The sequence below is a fragment of the Papio anubis genome, chromosome 13 (assembly GCF_008728515.1).
Source record: "Papio anubis isolate 15944 chromosome 13, Panubis1.0, whole genome shotgun sequence".
Lineage (NCBI taxonomy): Eukaryota > Metazoa > Chordata > Mammalia > Primates > Cercopithecidae > Papio > Papio anubis.
Genome location: NC_044988.1, coordinates 105193797 through 105212926, shown reverse-complemented (window position 1 = coordinate 105212926; position 19130 = coordinate 105193797). Strand labels below are relative to the sequence as shown.

Here is a 19130-nt window from a genome sequence, read left to right as displayed (position 1 = left end):
GGTGCCACTGGGGTATGAAAAAAACTCCTGCAGCTAGCTCGGTGTCTGCCCGAATGGCCGCCCAGTTTTGTGCTGGAAACCCACGGCCCTGGTAGTGTAGGCACCTGAGGGAATCTCCTGGTCTGCGGGTTGCGAAGACTGTGGGAAAAGCATAGTATTTGGACCAGAATGCACCGTTCCTCACGGCTTCCCTTGGCTGGAGGAGGGAGTTCCCCGACCCACTGTGCTTCCTGGGTGAAGTGATTCCCCACCCTGCTTCGGCTTTGCCCTCGGTGGGCTGCACCTACTGTCTAATCAGCCCCAGTGAAATGAGCCGGGTACCTCAGCTGGAAATGGAGAAATCAGTCGTCTTCTGTGTTGGTCTCGTTGGGAGCTGCAGATTGAGCCGTTTGATCTTGCCAGCCACCTTCCTCCTGCCTTTCTTCACCTTTTTCATGATAGTGTCCAGCTTAAGAAGGAAGTCTTGTTTTTCCTGCTGCTTACAGAGCAGTTTCACCCGTTCTGCCTTGTGGGAAAGGCCTCGTCCCATCGGACCCCATCGCGAGTCGTGGCTGGAGCCCTGTTCTTCCTGCGGGGCTCCTCTTCTTGCCTGCTGGTCCTTAGGAATGGGGAGTCAGGGATGCTAGGAAGCAGCTGTAGCTCCAGTTCACTCTGGGATGAGACATAGCCGGGGAGGGGGGTCTAGTAGTCCTGGGCCTGCTCTGTACCTCCGAGGCTGGGGAGTGTCTCTGGTCTGATACAGTATTACGTGGGGCCCTGTGCAGTGGGTCCTACTGCCAGCTGTTGGGTAGTGGTGCCTGCTGAAGCCCTATGGCCAGGAGAAACCAACACTCAGATGCAGAATGCAGGTCTGCTCTTGGAAAAGTGAATTGCTGGCCCTTCCAGGCTGCAAGGGGTCTATTGTAGTTACCTTGCTGTCAAGTGATTGTCTGGTCTTCTCAAGGACGGTGCCATATTAGGAGTCAGCACTGGTCTTGGCAGGTGGTAGTCTGTGCTCTTAGTCTCCATACCTGCCTACCTCTAGCTGTTTCATGTGTGCGCCTGTTGTCCTGGCCTGAGAGTGGCTGATGGCAGAGTTTGTCTGCATTCCCAGTTGACCCACTGTTAACCGTACCCAGGCTTTCCCCTTTTCCATCTGTGGTCGTCAGGGGCCCTTGTGTGGCTGTAGAGAGGAGTTTGGTGGGCTGCTGGTGCCCTGGTGGCGGCTCGTGCAGGCTCGGTCCCAAGGCACAACCCCATCTTACTGGTGCACTCGGCCTTATGCCCTGGAGTGAGTGGCAGAACCCAGCTTGTGATGGGCAGTTCTGAACACACTGTCAGCAGGCGTGCAGTGCCCTGTGCACATCAGGGGCTGTTGTTAATGTCATGTGATTCTCTGTGGCTCTAGAGTCCCAGAATCTTGCGTCGTGCTCTCCCACCTGACTTGCCAGAGACTCCTGTGGCGTGTTCTCCCTTCACTGATACCTGTAAGGCCATGGGGTGTGATGTCCTCTCCCTTTCCCAGTGCATACTCATCTGTGAACGTAGCTGGTGGTCCCTCTGGGAATGACTGGGGAACCACTGCCATGCATGCTCACCTTAGTGTTGCTGGTCCCAGAGACGGCATTGTTGGGAGGAAATACAGACACAAACAGTCTCACAGCTATTCATATGCATGTGGCGGGCACAGAAGCAGTGAATTGCTGAATAACTAGAAATAGGGACTCATACACCCTGCATCAGCAGGGAGAGGCAGGGAGAGAAGAAGCTTGTATGGGAAGGACAAATCAGTTTCCTCAGGAAAGGCAGATAGGTTCGTAGGGTAGCACAACTGAAGGGAGCCGAACCGAGTAGAAAGTGTGTGGCGATGTGTGTCTGCAGAACGGGTAGAAAGTGTGTGATGATGTGTGTCTGCAGAACGGCTATAAAGTGTGCGGTGACATGTCTCTGCAGAATGGGTAGAAACTGCGTGGTGACGTGTGTCTGTAGAACAGGGGAGAAGGTACGTGGTGACGTGTGGCTACAGAATGGTAGAAAGTGTGTGATGACGTGTGTCTGTGGAACGGGCAGAAAGTGCTTGATGTGTGTCTATAGAATGTGTGTCTGTAGAATGGGTAGAAAGGTGCGGGTTGATGTGTGTCTAGCGAAACGGGGTAGAAGTCGTGATGATGTGTGTCTGTAGAAGCGGGATAGAAAGTGCATGATGATGTCTGTCTGTAGAACAGGGTGAAGAAGTGCGTGATGATGTATGTCTGTAGAATGCGTTAGAAAGTCGCGTGATGATGTGTGGCTGTAGAGCGGGTAGAAAGTGCGTTGATGTGTGTCTGTAGAGCGAGGGGTAGAAGTGCGTGATGATGTGTGTGTCATAGAGCGGGATAGAAGTGCATGATGATGTTCTTGTCTGTAGAACAGGGTAGAGATGCGTGATGATGTATGTCTGTAGGAATGGGTGAAAGTGCGTGATGGCGTGTCTGTAGAACCAGTAGAAGGTGTGTGGTGATGTTATGTCTGTAGAACAGAATTAGAAGTACATAGTGACGATGTCTATGAGGAACAGAATTGAAGGTCACCGTGGTGGCGTATTGTCTGTAGAACAGGGTAGAAGGTACATGGTGACGAGTGTCTGTAGAACAGGGTAGAAGGTACATGGTGACGTGTCTGTAGAACAGGGTAGAAGGTACATGGTGACGTGTGTCTGTAGAACAGGGTAGAAGGTACGTGGCGATGTGGCTGTGGAATGGGTAAAGGTACGTGGTGACGTGTGTCTCTGTAGAACAGGGTAGAAGATACGTGGCGATGTGGCTGCGGAATGGGTAAAGGGATGTGGTGACGTGTGTCTGTAGAACAGGGTAGAAGATACGTGGCGATGTGGCTGCGGAATGGGTAAAGGGATGTGGTGACGTGTGTCTGTAGATGCACATGGGCTTCTCTGGGTGCTTTTGGGCAGGAAGTCTGCCCCAGAGGGGATTTTGGCACCTCTCCTTCCGAAGTTTCTGCCCCTGGTTAGATAAGAGAAGCTCTGAAAAAGCTGTTTTTTGAGTCTGTTGGATAGCAAATGTCAAAATAATTTTTTTATTTTTCTTTTTTAGACAGGGTCTTGCTTTGTCACCCAGGCTGGAGAGAAGTGGCATGATCTCAGCTCTCTGCAACCTCCACCTCCTGGGTTCAAGTGATTCTCCTGCCTCAGCCTGCTGAGTAGCTGGGATTACAGGTGTACACCACCACGCCTGGCTAATTTTTGCATTTTGTAGTAGAGACAGGATTTCGCCATGTTGGCCAGGCTGGCTAGAACTCCTGACCTCAGGTGATATGCCCACCCTGGCCTCCCAAAGTGCTGGGATTACAGGCGTGAGCCACCGCGCCCGGCCATCAAAATAATTTTTATGCCACTAGGGTGTAATTTGGATCCGTCCAGCATGGCATACTGAATTCCAGTGGGGGTGCAGCGGCCCTTAGCATCCAGTCATCCTTTCTTGGTTTCTTCTCATGGGATAAGCACACCAGTGCCCTTGTTGGCTCTGCATTTTGTGCCTAGTGAAACAGTGTTCAATTCTGTGACTCTGCTGACCAGGCCCCATGGCTGCCCCTCCAGCCTTGCCATTCACCATAGTCACTGCGGCCACCTGGTTTCTGATACCTCCGTGAAGCCTCTCACTTTGGAACTCTGTCTCCCTCTTGCCACGGTGATTGCTTCCCCACCAATCCAATCGTTGCTTCAGACAGCCCTGGTGTACTGAAAGGGGCGACCACAGGGCTGCCTGGTGCTGCTGTGGGTACCCTTCTGACGGGCACGCTCCCCATGCTTCTGCTGTGTGTGTGTGTGTTGGGGGGTGCGGGGGGTCCTGGCCCCTCCTCTGCTGTCCCGTGGCAGTTACGGTACTTCTCCCTTACTTGATAAGGGCCATCATCACTCCGTTCCTGCCGAATCCTGTGCTCAGGGGTCCTCCCAAATGGACACATTCTTCCTCAACCCACTCCCTTGACAGAGGCCCTGAGTCCAGCACCTCACAGCCTCCCCTGGCTGCTGAAACTGGCTGGCTACACCCTGCAACTCCACAGGGTGGGTGGGTATGTGGCCCTTTTCTCCCAGGCAAGGGCTTTGTTGGATATCACCCTGGTTATAGGCCTGGTGACCGGGAGGGAAGATGGGAACAGGTCCTATTGAAGATTAAAAGTGTATATATTTAAGGTGTACAGCATGATGTTTTGATACACGTATACGTAGTGAACTGGTTACCACAGTCAAGCTAGTTAACGTCCATCTCTTCACATAGTTACCTTTGTATGTGGTGAGAACACTTACAATCTCTCAGCAGATTTCAAGTATACAACACAGTATTGCTAACTATATTCCCATGCTGCCTTACTCACCTTAAAATGGAAACCTGGTACCCTTTGACCATGATCTCCTTATTCCCCTCACCCTCCAGCCCCTGGCAAACACTTCTCTGCTTAAGTTCTACTTTTTAGATTCCACATACACTTGTGATCAAGCAGTATTTTTCTTTCTGTGTCTGACTTATTTACTGTACATAGTATCTTCCAGGTCCATTTGTGTTGTCACAAATGACAAGACTTCCTTCTTTTTTGAGGTTGAGTAATATTCCATTGTATGTCTCTGTATAGCACAATTTCTTTATTCATCTGTTGACAAACGGATTGATTATGTATCTGGGCAATCATGAGTCGTGCTGCAGTAAACATGGGAGTGCGGATAACTCTTAGCGACATTGATTTCATTTCCTGGATATATACCCAGAAGAGGGATTGCTGGATCATATGGTAATTCTATTTTCAGTTTTTTGAGTAACCTCCATATGTTTTTCAGAATGGCTATGCCAATTTGTGTTCCCACCAACAGTATACAAAGGTTCACTTTTTCTCCACATTCTCCTCAATACTCATCTCCTGTCTTTTTGATAATAGCCATCCTGACAGGCGTGAGTGATGCCTTATTGTGGTTTTGATTTGCATTCCTTGATGGTTGGTCATGTTGAGCAGCTCTTCACATACCTATCGGCCATCTGTATGTCTTCTTTGGAAAAAATGCCTATTTAAGACCTTAGCCTGTGTTTTATTTGGGTTATTTGTATTGTTGCTGTTGAGTTGAGTTACTTATGTGTTTTGGATGCTAACCCCTTATCAGCCACACTGTTTGTAAGTAGTGTCTCAGTCTGTGGGCTGCCATTTCGTTTTGTTTGTTTCCTTTGCTTTGCAGAACCTTTTTCATGTGGTGTCGTTCCTGTGGTTTATTTTTGTTTTCATTAGTTGTGCTTTTGGTGTGATAATCAAATAATTGCCAAGGCTAATGTCAAGGAGCTTGTTTCTCTGGAGTTTTACAGTTTGAGGTCTTAATTAAATTAATTACTCTTAGTTTAAGTCTTCAGTCCATTTTGAGTTGATTTTTGTATATGGTGTGAAATAAAGGTCCAGTTTCATTCTTCTACATCTGGTTATCCAGTTTTCCCAACAACATTTATTGAAGGTACTACTATCCTTTCCCCATGGTGTATTTTTGGCACCTTTGTCGAAGATTAGTTAACCATATATCTCAATTCTGTTTCTTTGGCTTGTGTCTGTTTTTATGCCAGTGTGATACTGTTTTACTATAGCTTCGTAGTATAAGTTGAAATCAGGAAGTGTGATGTTTTGACCTTTGTTGTTCTTTCTCAAGACTACTGTGGCTATTTTGGGTCTTTTGTGGTTCCATACAGATTTTAGGTTTGTTTTTCTGTTTTGGTGGAAAATGCCATTGGGATTTGGATAGGGATTGCAGTGAATTTGTAGGTCATTTTTGGTAGTATGGACATTTTGACAATATCACTTCAATCCATGAATATGGGATATCCTTATACTAATTTTGTTGTCTTCAGTTTCTTTCATCAGTGTTTTATTGTTTTCAGTGTACAGATCTTTTAGTCATTGGTGATATTTATTCCTAAGTATTTATTCTTTTTGATACTATTAAAAATTGGATTGTTTTCTTGATTTCTTTTTTAGATAGTCAATTGTTAGTGTATAGAAATGCTACAGTTTTTTTTTAATGTTGATTTTGTATCCTGCAACTTGACTGAATTTGTTGATTAGCTCTAACACTTATTTTATGGAGCCTTTAGAGTTTTCTGTGTATAGGACCTTGGATCTGCAGTGAAACAATTTTATTTCTTCCTTTCCAATTTGGATTTCCTTTTTTCTTTCTTATTTATTTATTTATTTATTTATTTTGACTAATTTATCTGACTAGAATTCCCAGTACTGTGTTGAACAGAAGAGGTAAGAGTGGGCATGCTTGTCTTGTTCCAGATCTTAGAGGAAAAACTTTCAGTTTTCCCCCATTTATTATGGTACTGACTGTGGGCTTTTCATAAGTGGTTTTTATTGTGAGGCGGTAAGCTCCTTCTATAACTGTTTGGTGTAGAGTTGTTTCTTTTAAATCATGAGTAGATGTTGAACTTTGTCACATGCTTTTTCTGCATACCATTGAGATGATCTTGTGGTTTTTATCTGTAATTCTGTTAATGTGTTCTGCGTTGATTTGCCTGTGTTGAGCCAACCTGGCATTCCAGGGAAGAATTCCCCTTAATCATGGTGTATCATCTTTTTGATGTAATGTTGAATTTGGTTTGTCCGTATTTTACTGAGGATTTTTACATCTGTGTTCATCAGAGATACTGGCCTGTAGTTTTCTTTCCTTCTGGTGTCTGTGTCTGCCTTTGGTATCAGGGTGATGCTGTCTTCATAACATGAGTTTCAAAGCGTTTTCTCTTTTTTGGAAGGATTTAAGAAGAATTGGTAGAATTCCGTAGTGAAGCCATCTGGTCCTGGGCTTTTTCTTTGTTGGGAGGTTTGTGATTATTGCTTCAATCTATTTATTACTATCCATTTGGGCTTTAGATCTTGCTCCGATCTCTTTGTTTATTACTATCTGTTTGGGCTTTAGATCTCCTTTGTTCAGTCTTCATAGATTGTATATTTCTAGAGAGTTATCCACTTCTTCTGCATTATTCAGTTTGTTGGCATATAAGTGTTTGTAATAGGCCCTTGTGATCATTTTTATTTCTGAGGCATCTATTATAATATCTCCTTTTTTATTTCTGATTTTGAGTCTTCTTTTTCTTCATTAGTCGATTTTATCTTCACCAACCTAGTTTTGTTGATTTTTTTCTATTGTTTTTCTCTATTTGATCTATTTCTGCTCTGGTCTTTATTATTTCCTTCCTTCTGCTGACTTTGAGCTTAGTTTGTTCTTCCTTTCCTAGTCCTTGAGGTATGAAGTTAGGTTGTTATTTAAAGTCCTGCTTCTTTGTTAATGGAGGTGTTGATTGCTACAGAATTCCTTTTTTTAAACAATTAAAAAAAGAGAGATGGAATCTCACTATGTTGGCCAGATTTGTCTTGAACTCCTGGCCTCAAGCAGTCCTCTCACTTCAGCCTCCCGAAGTGCTGGGATTACAGGCGTGAGCCACCGCGCCCGGCCAAGACAGCGTTTTCAACGTGTTGGCCAAGCTGGTCTTGAACTCCTGACCTCCAGTGATCTGCCCGCCTCAGCCTCCCAAAGTGCTGGGATTATAGGTGTGAGCCCCTGCGCCCGGCCTTCTTGCTGTAATTAATTTTAGGTTCATTCCGTTGTGGTTGGAAAAGATACGTGACATGATTTTGATCTTCTTAAATTTTTTATGATTGGTTTTATGACCTAACATGTGATCTGTGCTGGAGAACGGGCCACGTGTGCTTGAGAAAAATACGTCTTCTGCTGCCGTTGGGTGAAAAGTGTGTATGTCTCTGTGGGGTCGTTTAGTCTGGAGCGCTGTGTAAGCCTTCTGTTCTTTGTTTTTGTCACTGTTAAATTTCCTGTCTGGGTATTCCATCCATTATTTAAAGTGGGGTATTGAAGCCTTCTGCTATTACTGTATTTCTCTTTCTCCTTTGAGATCTGTCAGTATTGCTTTATATATTTGGGTCTGATGTGGGTACACAGATACTTACAGTTGTTACCGCTTTCTGTTGAATTGACCCTTTGTCATGACGTAACGACTTTTTTGTCTCTAGAGACAGTTTTTGACTTAAAGTCTGTTTTGTCTGAGATAAGTATAGCCATTCCTGCTTTCTTTGGGTTACCATTCTTACACATGGAATATCTTTTCATCCTGTCACTTTCAGCCTGTATGTGTTCTTCACTCAAAAGTGAGTTTCCTGTAGGCAGTATACTGTTGAATCATTTAGCTGCTCTCTATCTTTTGATTAGTGAGTTGAATCCGTTTTTATTCGAAGTAATTATTGATAGGAAAGGATTTCCTTTTTCCATTTTGTTAACTGTTTTGTCTATCTAACAGTTCTTTTGCATGTCTTTGTCTCTTGCTGTCTTCATTTGTGTTTTGTTGTTGTTTTTATGTTAATGGTCTTTGTTTTCCCTTCTCTTTTCCTTTTGTGTAACTTCCGTAGTCATTACCTGGGACTTACATAAAATACAGTTGTCTGTTTTATGATGGCAACTCACCTTCACTTATATGCTAGACCTCTCAGCTTTTACCTCCCCCTTCTACATAGTATGCAGTTAATGCCACCATTCACAGCTATTTATGTAATCGTTAACATAACTTGTTATTTATTTATTTATTTATGAATGACAGATTCTCACTCTCACCCAGGCTGGAATGCAGGGGCACAATCTCAGCTCACTGCAACCTCCGCCTCCAGGTTCAAGTGATTCTCCTGCCTCAGCCTCCTCAGTAGCTGGGACTACAGGTATCTGCCACCACGCCCGGCTAATTTTTGTATTTTCAGTAGACATAGGGTTTCACCATGTGGTCAGGCTGGTCTTGAACTCCCGAACTCAGGTGATCCACCTGCTTCAGCCTCCCAAAGTACTGGTGTTACAGGTGTGAGCCACCATGCCCGGCCAATTTATTGTTATTTTAAATATTTTTGTCTTTTACCTTTTTTTCTTCTTTAGGACAAGGTCTTACTCTGTTGCCCAGGCTGGACTGAAGTACAGTGGCTTGATCATTGCTCACTGTAACCTCAGACTCCTGGGCTCAAGCAATCCTCCCACCTCAGCCTCCCAAGTAGCTGGGACTACAGGCTTGTGCCACCACGCCTAGCTACTTTTTTTTTTTTTTTTTTTTTTTTTTTTTTTAAGTAGGGATGAGGTCTTGCTGTCTTGCCCAGGCTAGTCTGGAACTCCTGAGCTCAAGTGCTCTTCCCACCTCAGCCTCCCAAAGTGTTGGGATTACAGGCATGGGCCACTGTGCCTGGCCTCTTTTAACTTTTATAATGGAATTAAAAGTGATGTATCTACCACTGTTAGGGTAATACAGTATTATGTTTGTGTCTGTATATGTCCCTTGACCAGTAAGTTTCATATTTTTTATGCTTTTGTGTTGCTATTTAGTGTTCTCTTGATTCAGTATGAAGAATTCCTTTTAGTCATTCTTGGAAGGCAGGTGCAGTGGTGATGAACTCCCTCAACTTTTGTTTGTCTGGGAATGTTTTTTTTCCCGTGTTTCTGAAGTGTTGCTTCGCCAGATACAATGTTCTTGGAACATTATATCTGAACACCCATCTGAAAGGAAGGGTTTTTTTCCCTTCCTTTCAGCATTTTGAATATATCATCCCATTTCTTTCTGGCCTGAAGGTTTCTGCTGAGAAATCTACTGATAGTCTAATGAGGGTTCCCATGTATGTGATGAATCACTTTTCTCTTGCTGCTTTCAGAATTCTTTTTGTCTTTGACAATTTGATTATACGTGCCTCGGGGAGCACATGTCATCTTGAGAGAGACGCCTCTGTATCATCTAAATATGGGGCCAGCAGGGATGCTGGCCCTTAACAGGGAGGGGAGCCCTCTTCTGTAGGCTCAGAGAATTTTAGGTAATCTGAGAATCCGAGGTTCTCCAGGCCTAGAAGTTTGTATGCCACGAGTCATAGTCTCTTTCCTTCCCATCTAGGGTCTCACCTTGGCCTTGCAGCCTTCTTGGATTGGGGGTTTAGCTTCCCTGGCAGCCATTCATTTCTGGTCCCGGCCCCTGGCTGCCAGAGAGCACAGCTCAGTGCCCTTGGCTTTTGGTCACATTGCTGCCTCTCAGCCTTCTTTGTCTTTTCCCTAGACCATCTGCAGAGCTCAGTGCAGCCGCCACCCCCTCGTCCTTACACTTCCTGCCTCCATGTTCACAACACATCACCTAGTGGGTGCCCTCCCACTGGTCCCCACCACTGGTCCCCACCATATGGCCCCACCTCTTGCCTTCTTGAGCTGCTCTTGGCACCACCTCCCATAGGTTAGTTCTCTGGGAAGCAGCCTTAGAGACAGAGTCACTGTTTGGGGCTGACCGTTTGGGAGAGAGGTGGGTGAGCAGGCATGGGCCAAGAAAGGGAATGGCGCCCAAGCCAGGCTCAGCACCTCACCTGACCCCCAGGGGCTGGGCTGAAGGGACCCGCCAGAGCAGCTGCCCACGTGCTGGGCCTAGATAAGTGCCCTTCAGACCCTGCCTCGGCCCCTTGCTGACTGGGTGGCTCTCTGGAGCTGAGCCCCAAGCCTTCTCCCAGGAGCCTGGGTGGTGGCGTCTTGTCTAGCACCAGGATTAGTGAAGGTGGCATGTGGTTTTGGAAGCAGCTCACCAGTGGAGTGGAGGACTTTTGTGCGGGTGCTAAACGATGACCAAGACAGAGCCCATCAGCTGGGCTTATGTTTCCTCTCAGTTCTTCTTCTTCTCATGTGTGTTGTGTCTTTTAATTTTAGTATTTATTTTCATGCAATATTTACAGTACTTATTATTGTAGAATGCATTTGTTAAACTTGAAACCAGTTTTTTGTTTGTTTTTTTTTTTTTTTTTTTGGCAGAAGTTTGGTTTCAAGAAAAGGTTGAATTGGTGCTTATAAAAGCTGCAGGATTTTTCTGTGCTTTCAGTTAGTGTTGTAACTAACGATGCAAAAACACTATTTCTGCAGCTAAAACAGTGTTACACCAGAAAAGCAGCCGGCCTCCTGTACCTATCTCCAATGCGACCAAACGCAGTTTCCTAGGCAGCCCTGCTGCAGGGACCTCGGCTGACCTGCAGCCCCCCGCGCAGCTGCCGGCGGACGGCTGTCACAGGCACTACCTGCACCCTGAAGAACCTGAATACCTGTAAGTCTGTCTGTCTGCTTTCAAAATCAGTTCACCATCTTGTGTCCCTATTTGTGTTACTTTAAAATATTAATTGAAGTTACGTTTTTTAACATAAGCAATCTGTAGTAGCTTATGAAAGGTTTTCTTTCTGCCACTGCCCTTCTGGCCACTCGGTCCCCTCTGCAGAGGCCGGGAATGATACTAGCAGGAAATTCCTTCGAGGATGTGTACCTAATTCTAACATTGTTTATGGAACAGGTGTTTTTCTCTTCTCTTTTCCACCATGTGTCACACTGTTTAAGAAATGATCTAAAGATTAGAAAGTTGAATTGACGGTTTAGATGTGCTGTTTATGGTCTGATAGACATAAAGAGTGAGATCCTCTTGCATTTCAAATATTGTGAAGTCTTCAAAGAAGAGTATTTGTTTGCTTCATTAACTTTGGGGAAGAATTAATTTGATTCTAGTGAAAAAGTTTATAGAGCCGCTTAAAGGCTAAACAACTCTAGAAAAAGAGTTGTTTAAAAAGCGTTTTTTGGAAAATGAATTTTCATCACGAAGACCTAATTTGGATAACCATATCTGAGCTAGAGTGATTGTCCCAGAACTGGGGGAGGGGATGAAGGCACCTTCCCTTGGAGTAAGAGTGAGCTTTGTGTTTCACAAAGCTGATTCCAGCCTGGAGCCAGTTAGCACACCTAAAGTGGATGAACACTGTGAACATGTGGCGATTTCAGAGGAAAACACTATTTAAAAGTGATTTTAAGTAATCACATAAAGGAATGGTTCAGTGGGACAGCATGGCATAGAACGAACTCATTTGTTTCAGGTTGTTTGAGGAGCTAACACTGGCGACCGTGTTGAGGGTTGGGCTGCCGGGGCTGCCGGAGCCGGGAGGAAGGAGTTGAGAGGCCTTGTGATACAGGCAGTGAGGCGGGTGCACACCCAGGGGCGGGGCTTAGCTGAGGGAGGGGTTTGGATGTGTTCTGTGTTGGGGGGCTTTGAGACTGGTGTGTGTCCCCAGAGCTCAGAGCAGAGGTGGGGCGGTAACTCCGTGCCCGCGGGCACAGGCGAGGTCACTGAGTGAGGAGAATGCCTCGAGGCTGAGCCATCCCTCACATGGGCCAGCGCGGACACTTGGCATCCTTTCTCTGGTCTTTGCGTGTCTGTTGTTGAGCCCAGTGTGTGTGTGTGTGTGCGCGCGCGTGTGTGCGCGCACAAGAAGCTGGTGCCCGTGTACACACTGCTCTGTGACCTGCTGTTTGCACCCAGCAGCCTGTGGTGAGAATTTTCCCACTTGGTACATCCTCCTCTGCCACAGTTTCAACAGCTACCCAGTCTTTCACGTCACGGGTGTGCTGTGAGCGTCCACTGTCCCCACGGTATCCAGGCTGCAGGGTTTGCATTGTGGCCCTGACACAGGTCCCTGTGCCATTGATGCTCTGCCCAGCTTCCCCGGTCTCCCTGCCCTGAGCCCCTCTCTCCGCAGCCCTTTCGCTTATGTGCTCCTGCACACGTGCTCTCACTGTGTCTCTGTGGTGTCTGTGTCCTGACTCTGGTGTCCTCTGTCCGTCTTTGCCTCTTCAGGCCTAGGTGTGCTAACTCTGGTCCAGGGTGCTGAGCTGTCCCCTGCGATTTCCCCAGCCCGTCTGCACCTGGCAAATTATCCCTTTACCAAATTCTCCCCAAAGTGAAACAACCAAGATAGCTGCCCTGCAGTGTGAGCGTGCTTGTTTCTCGGGAGCTGGTGCCTGTGGGGTAGCAGGGGCTGCTGGGTGCCGGTCTCACGGGTGTTTCTCTGTCAGAACTGTGCGATCCGCACACGTGTGACCTCGGCCTTTCCTGCACGTGCCGTTCTTCCCGGGATTGAGGCCCTCACACCCGTGCCTCTGTGTGCACCTCTCATCCTTCTCACACCCGTGCCTCTGTGTGCACCTCTCATCGTTCTTTCCCTTAAGCTGTAATCCAAGGAGTGGTAAAGGTGTGAGTGATTTTAAGAGGTTTTTATAGATATTGCCATATTGTCCTCTAAAAATGTACATTTTTACCCTCCCACCAGCAGTGTGGGAATGTTCATGCTGCTGTCTGTGATGGGTTTAAGTTACTCATCAGTATCTTCACAGTTGTGGCTTAGTACAGTGGGCATCATCCTTGTGGTCTATTTTATCTCTGAAGTTCTCTCTCTCTTATTTTTTTATTGAGGCAGTAATGTGCATTTTTGAAAACTGTTGCTTGTCAAAGGATCACTTTTTCTTTTTACTTTCGCTCATCTCAAAAAATCACTCTAATTGCACGCTTGGGTTTTGCTTTTCCCGTGGGAAGCTGGTTGTGTTGTGGACACATCGGAGGGTCGGTGTGCCCCTGTTCACGGTGTGTGGATGTCCATCCCAAGTTGGAAGTTCCTGGTACTCTTGGCTCATTTTTCCAAAACAGTCCGAGTTTCTCAAAACTTGGTGTGAATTCAGGATGGTCCTGTATACTCGTGCATTTGCTGTTGACCTTGAAGTGTGATAAAGGAGGGATTTTCCCTGTAATTCTTTTTCCATTTAGTGGGAAAGGAACTGCTGCCTTCAGCCCATCTCATCCTTTATTGCCACTGCGACAGAAACAGCAGAAATCCATACAGGGAGAGGACATCCCCGGTAAGAATGTTGTTTCCTCCTCATCTGTTTTCCTTAATTTCTCGTGACTATAGATTAGTACAATCATATTTCTCAAAATTAACTCATTTTTTTCTGATGTATTTTTTTTTGTTTTGTTTTGAGATGGAGTCTTGCTCTGTAACCAGGCTCCCTGGTTCAAGCGATTCTCCTGCCTCAGGCTCCCATGTAGCTGGGATTACAAGCACTTGCCACCATGCCTAGCTAATTTTTGTATTTTTAGTAGAAACAGGGTTTCATCATGTCGGCCAGGATGGTCTCCATCTCCTAGCCTCGTGATCTGCCCACCTCGGCCTCCCAAAGTACTGGGATTACAGGTGTGAGCCACTGTGCCTGGCCAATGTAGTCATTTTAGTTAAGACTGTGGCCAGATAAATTTTAACTTGTGTTGATGTGTATCAAAATTTATAGTCTTGCTGTGAAACTATCGTTGAGAGCGATTACCTTCTGTGTAGTAGACACAGAGTAACTTAGACATAAGCAGGAGCTCACTCACGCTGAAGCTCTCTCACAGTTCTGGTTACTTCGTTGGGCCGGTCGCTGTTGAACCGTGTGTGACCATCAAAATGTGGGACAAGTGCGTGGTTTTGCCTCTCTGCTTTCCGTGAGGCCCTTCTAGTGTACTAACTTGCGAGGCATTTTTCTGGAGAAATGGTCATACTGAAAGAATTTCCAGTGATAGAAAATTGGTTACTCAGCACTGTCTGTTTCCTCTGAACTGCAGATCAGCGACATCGATCGAATTCTTTGACCCGAGTTGATGGTCAGCCTCGAGGAGCAGCAATAGCATGGCCAGAAAAAAAAACCAGGTGAGTCTCTGTTTCAGCGATGTTTCTGTTTGGAATTTTTTTATACTAAACAGCAGTTCTTAAGATGTCGCCCCAACCCCCTGAGGATCACCGAGACCCTTTTAGGAAGTCTCTGTGATCAGAATTATTTTTATGACAACACTAGGAAGTTGCTGCCTCTCTGCAGCCGCACGCTCGTGGGTGTGCTGTGGGATTTTTCGGAGTCTGCACGCCATGTGGTGTGGCAGCAGGTGGAGTCAGGTATGAGGATCCAGCCAGATCCCAGAGCTACACAGGTGTCAAATAGTGCCTGGCCTTACACTGGAAACTTCCCTTCTGGAGAATATAGTCATTTATCATGGAATGGACTAATTACTGTAATTTCAATCAATGTTTAGAAAATGTCTGAGCTTTAATTTCTAGGATGATAAATAGAGATTAATACTGATAAATAGAAACAAAAGCTCTTTGGGGTCCTCAGTAATTTTTAAGGGTATCAGGAGGTCCTGGGACTAGAGTGAGAATCACAAAGCTGAAATGATCTCTGATTTTCTTCTGCCTCGCGGAAGAATGAGTTTAAATCTCCTGCGTATGAGAGGCGTATTCTCGTTGCATGGCCGGCATTCTCCCCCACCGGTCCGTGTTGGGGGTCTCTGGTGTATACAGCAGCGCACCCAGTGGGCCTTCCCTGTGTTTCAGGCCTGCGTCCCAGCCGACACCTTTTGCTCTCCATCATGCTGCGAGTTGTGAAGTGGATCCCAGCTCTGGTGACAGCATCAGCTTGGCCCGCTCCATCAGCAAAGACAGTTTGGCATCCAATATTGTTAATCTGACCCCACAGAACCAGCCACACCCCACGGCCGTGAAGACCCATGGGAAGAGCCTCCTGAACAATGTCAGTATTGAGGATGAGGAAGAGGAGCTTGTGGCTATCGTTAGAGCAGATGTGGCTCCCCAGCAGGCTGACCTGGAGTTCCCCAGGGCCTCACCCCGGGCCTCAGGCCTTATAGCAAGTGCCCGGTCTCCCCAAGGACAACTGGACACCTCAGAAAGTAAGCCTGACAGTTTTTTCTTGGAGCCTTTGATGCCAGCGGTGCTTAAGCCAGCGAAGGAGAAGCAGGTGATCACCAAGGAGGATGAACGGGGGGAAGGGAGACCGAGGAGCATTGCGTCCAGGAGGCCCAGCGAGGGCCCCCAGCCTTTGGTACGAAGGAAAGTGACTGGTAGCCGTGACTTGAATAGGACTTTTACCCCAATTCCATGCTCAGAATTTCCCATGGGCATCGACCCCACCGAGACAGGACCGCAGTCAGTGGAGACCGTGGGAGAGGTGTGTGGGGGGCCTCTGGCCCTTGGCGGATTCGATCCGTTCCCCCTGGGACCATCCACAGATGGCTTCTTCCTTCATGTAGACAGGGCTGATGAGGACACTGAGGGAAGGTTGTATGTTAGTTGTTCAAAAAGCCCCAACTCCCACGATTCAGAGCCGTGGACTCTCCTCAGGCAGGATTCTGACTCGGATGTGGTGGACATAGAGGAAGCCGAGCATGATTTCCTGGGTGAGGCCCATCCTGTGGTTCTCAGCAGATACATCGGGGAGGAAGAGTCGGCTAAACTGCAGGAGGACATGAAGGTGAAGGAACATGAAGACAAAGATGACGCCAGTGGCCGCTCGAGCCCCTGCCTGAGCACAGCGTCTCAGATGAGCAGCGTCTCTGTGGCGAGTGGGAGTGTGAAGATGACCAGCTTTGCAGAGAGGAAGCTCCAGAGACTCAACAGCTGCGAGACCAAGTCCAGCACCAGCAGCTCCCAAAAGACCACACCAGATGCGTCCGAGAGCTGCCCGGCCCCTCTGACGACATGGAGGCAGAAAAGGGAGCAGAGCCCGGGCCGGCATGGCAGGGACCCCGCCAGCCTCTTGGCGTCTGAGCTGGTACAGCTGCACATGCAGCTGGAGGAGAAGCGCAGGGCCATTGAGGCCCAGAAGAAGAAGATGGAGGCGCTGTCGGCAAGGCAGCGCCTGAAGCTCGGCAAGGCTGCGTTCCTGCATGTGGTGAAGAAGGGCAAGGCCGAGGCTGCCCTGCCCCTCAGGCCGGAGCACTTTTCAAAGGAGTACTCTCAGCACAACGGGGAGGACTGTGGGGATGGCGTTTCCAAAACTGAAGACTTCCTCGTGAAGGAGGAGCAGAGAGAGGAGCTCCTTCACGAGCCTCAGGATGTGGACAAAGAGAGCCTGGCCTTTGCTCAGCAACATAAAGCCAAAGACCCTGTGGCTCTGCACGAGCTGGAGAGAAATAAGGTGATCTCCGCCGCCCTCCTGGAGGACACCGTTGGGGAGGTGGTTGACGTGAACGAATGCGACCTTTCCATCGAGAAGCTCAACGAAACCATCAGTACGCTGCAGCAGGCCATCCTGAAAATCTCTCAGCAGCAGGAGCAGCTTCTCCTGAAGTCTCCCACAGTCCCAGTGCCGGGCTCTAAGAGTAACTCGCAGGACCACAAAGTGAAGGCGCCAGTCCACTTCGTGGAGCCACTCTCTCCTACGGGCGTGGCTGGCCACCGCAAAGCCCCCCGGCTGGGTCAGGGCCGGAATTCCCGTTCCGGAAGGCCGGCGGAGCTGAAGGTCCCAAAAGACAGGCCACAGGGCTCCTCCCGAAGTAAAACCCCAACGCCCAGTGTAGAGACGCTCCCGCACTTGAGACCCTTCCCTGCCAGCAGCCACCCTCGGACGCCCACGGACCCTGGCCTGGACGGTGCCCTGGAGCCCAGCAGTGACCCACATGGGAAGTGTCTCTTCGATAGTTACAGGCTCCACGATGAAAGCAACCAGCGGACACTTACTCTGTCCTCTTCCAAAGACACCAACATTCTTTCGGAGCAGATGAGCCTCAAAGAAGTTCTGGATGCAAGTGTGAAGGAGGCGGGGCCCAGCTCCTCAGATGTCTCGGGAAAAGAGAGCATCCCCGTGGAGGAGCCTCTGAGGAGCAGGGCCAGCCTCATTGAAGTGGACCTCTCTGACCTGAAGGCCCCCGACGAGGACGGGGAGCTGGCAAGCCTCGACGGCTCGGCGGACCTCATCAGCGAAGGCGACCAGAAGCCGGGGGTCGGCTTCTTCTTCAAGGTAAGGGATCAGTAGCGTCTGTTTCAGGCACTCGTGATTGTGAGTGAGTTAGAAAACACAGATCTGTGCCAGGCTGGCCTGCCGCTCCTGTAAGAGGCCAAGGGATGCGTGTGTTTAGCCTTATGGGCCACAGAGTCTCTGTCCCGAGGACTCCACTTGGCCAGAGGCAGCCCTGGGCAGTACGAATGCAAGGGAGCGTGGCGTGGCTGAGATGACTTTGTTATGAGCCCTAAAACTGGAATTTCATGTGATTTTCAACATTGTTTGCTTTGCTGGTTTTCCAGTCAAAACCCTGTTGTCGCCCCATCCCACCCCAAAGTGTAAAAAGCGTTCATCGTTAGAATGCTCTGGCGGTGGCCAGGCCTGGCCTGTGGGCTGAAGTTTGCCAACCTCTGATACAGCAACTTCAAAAAACATTTTTTATATGTCTTTCTTGTAATTTTTTTTCTTAGAGATGAAGGGAAGCGTAAACTGAACTGTTTTAATAGTGCATCACATGATGTTTCGCTGTGACATTCGTCATCTCCTAAGATGATAAGACCATATTTTTGTTGTAGCTTTTCAATGTTGAGACAGATGTTGATACACAGTTACGGTATTGGGTGCAGTAATGTGCCATACAGGTCTGTGGCCTAGGAGCAGTGGCTGACCTCACTGAGGCCTGTGGGGGGCGCTGCCAGCCAGGTGCGCACACACTGCGTGATGCTCACAGGACAGCGAAGTCGCCTAAGGACCTATTTCTCAGAATGTTTTCTCTCGGCAAGGGACACGCGACTGTTTCTGCTTTGCCTCCAGGTAATTATGAATTTGACTGAGAGGATACCAAATCATCAGGCGGATCTTAGCAAAAGAGGCAAGCTTTATTTGGTGGTTGCACTTCTGAAATGTAAACAAATTAGTGACCAATTTCAGTATTCTCTTTTTTGCTTTTTTTTGGACAGAGTTTGGCTCTGTCGCCCAGGCTGTAGTAAAAGGGCATGATCTTGGCTCACTGCAACCTCTGTCTCCCGAGTTGAAACGATTCTCCTGCCTCAGCCTCCTGAGTAGCTGGGATTACAGGCGTGTGCCACCATGCCCGGCTAATTTTTTTTTTAGTGGAGACAGGGTTTTGCCATGTTGGCCAGACTGGTCTTGAACTCCTGACCTCAGGTGATCCACACTCCTTGGCCTCCCAAAGTGCTAGGATTACAGGTGTGAGCCACCCCACCTAGCCAATTTTTGTATTTTTAGTAGAGACAGGGTTTCGCCATGTTGGGCAGGCTGGTCTTGAACTCCTGACCTCAAGTGATTCACCCACTTCAGCCTCCCAAAGTGCTGGGATTACAGGAATGAGCCACTGTGCCCAGCCTCGCTCTTATTTTGGAAATATACGTGTACTTTTTAAGGCAAACTGGATCTCACGTGAGATGTTTGGAAAGTTGGGTTGATGCGGAGCGCCTTTGAAATGCACTGGTTTGTCTTCATTCGTATTTTA

At 47.7% G+C, this 19130-nt stretch overlaps 1 protein-coding gene across 7 annotated transcripts in view; it reads left to right on the top strand.

The window, feature by feature from the left end:
- The window catches only part of CAMSAP1 (calmodulin regulated spectrin associated protein 1), a 96599-nt gene that overhangs the window by 66620 nt on the left and 10849 nt on the right, over positions 1-19130 (top strand). For all 7 annotated transcript variants that reach the window (XM_003911096.4, XM_009187864.4, XM_021927057.2 and 4 more), the window contains 4 exons: positions 10928-11105; positions 13638-13729; positions 14472-14556; positions 15235-17656. In XM_003911096.4, the coding sequence (XP_003911145.2) occupies positions 10928-11105; positions 13638-13729; positions 14472-14556; positions 15235-17656 (2777 nt within the window). The remainder of the gene's footprint in view (positions 1-10927; positions 11106-13637; positions 13730-14471; positions 14557-15234; positions 17657-19130) is intronic.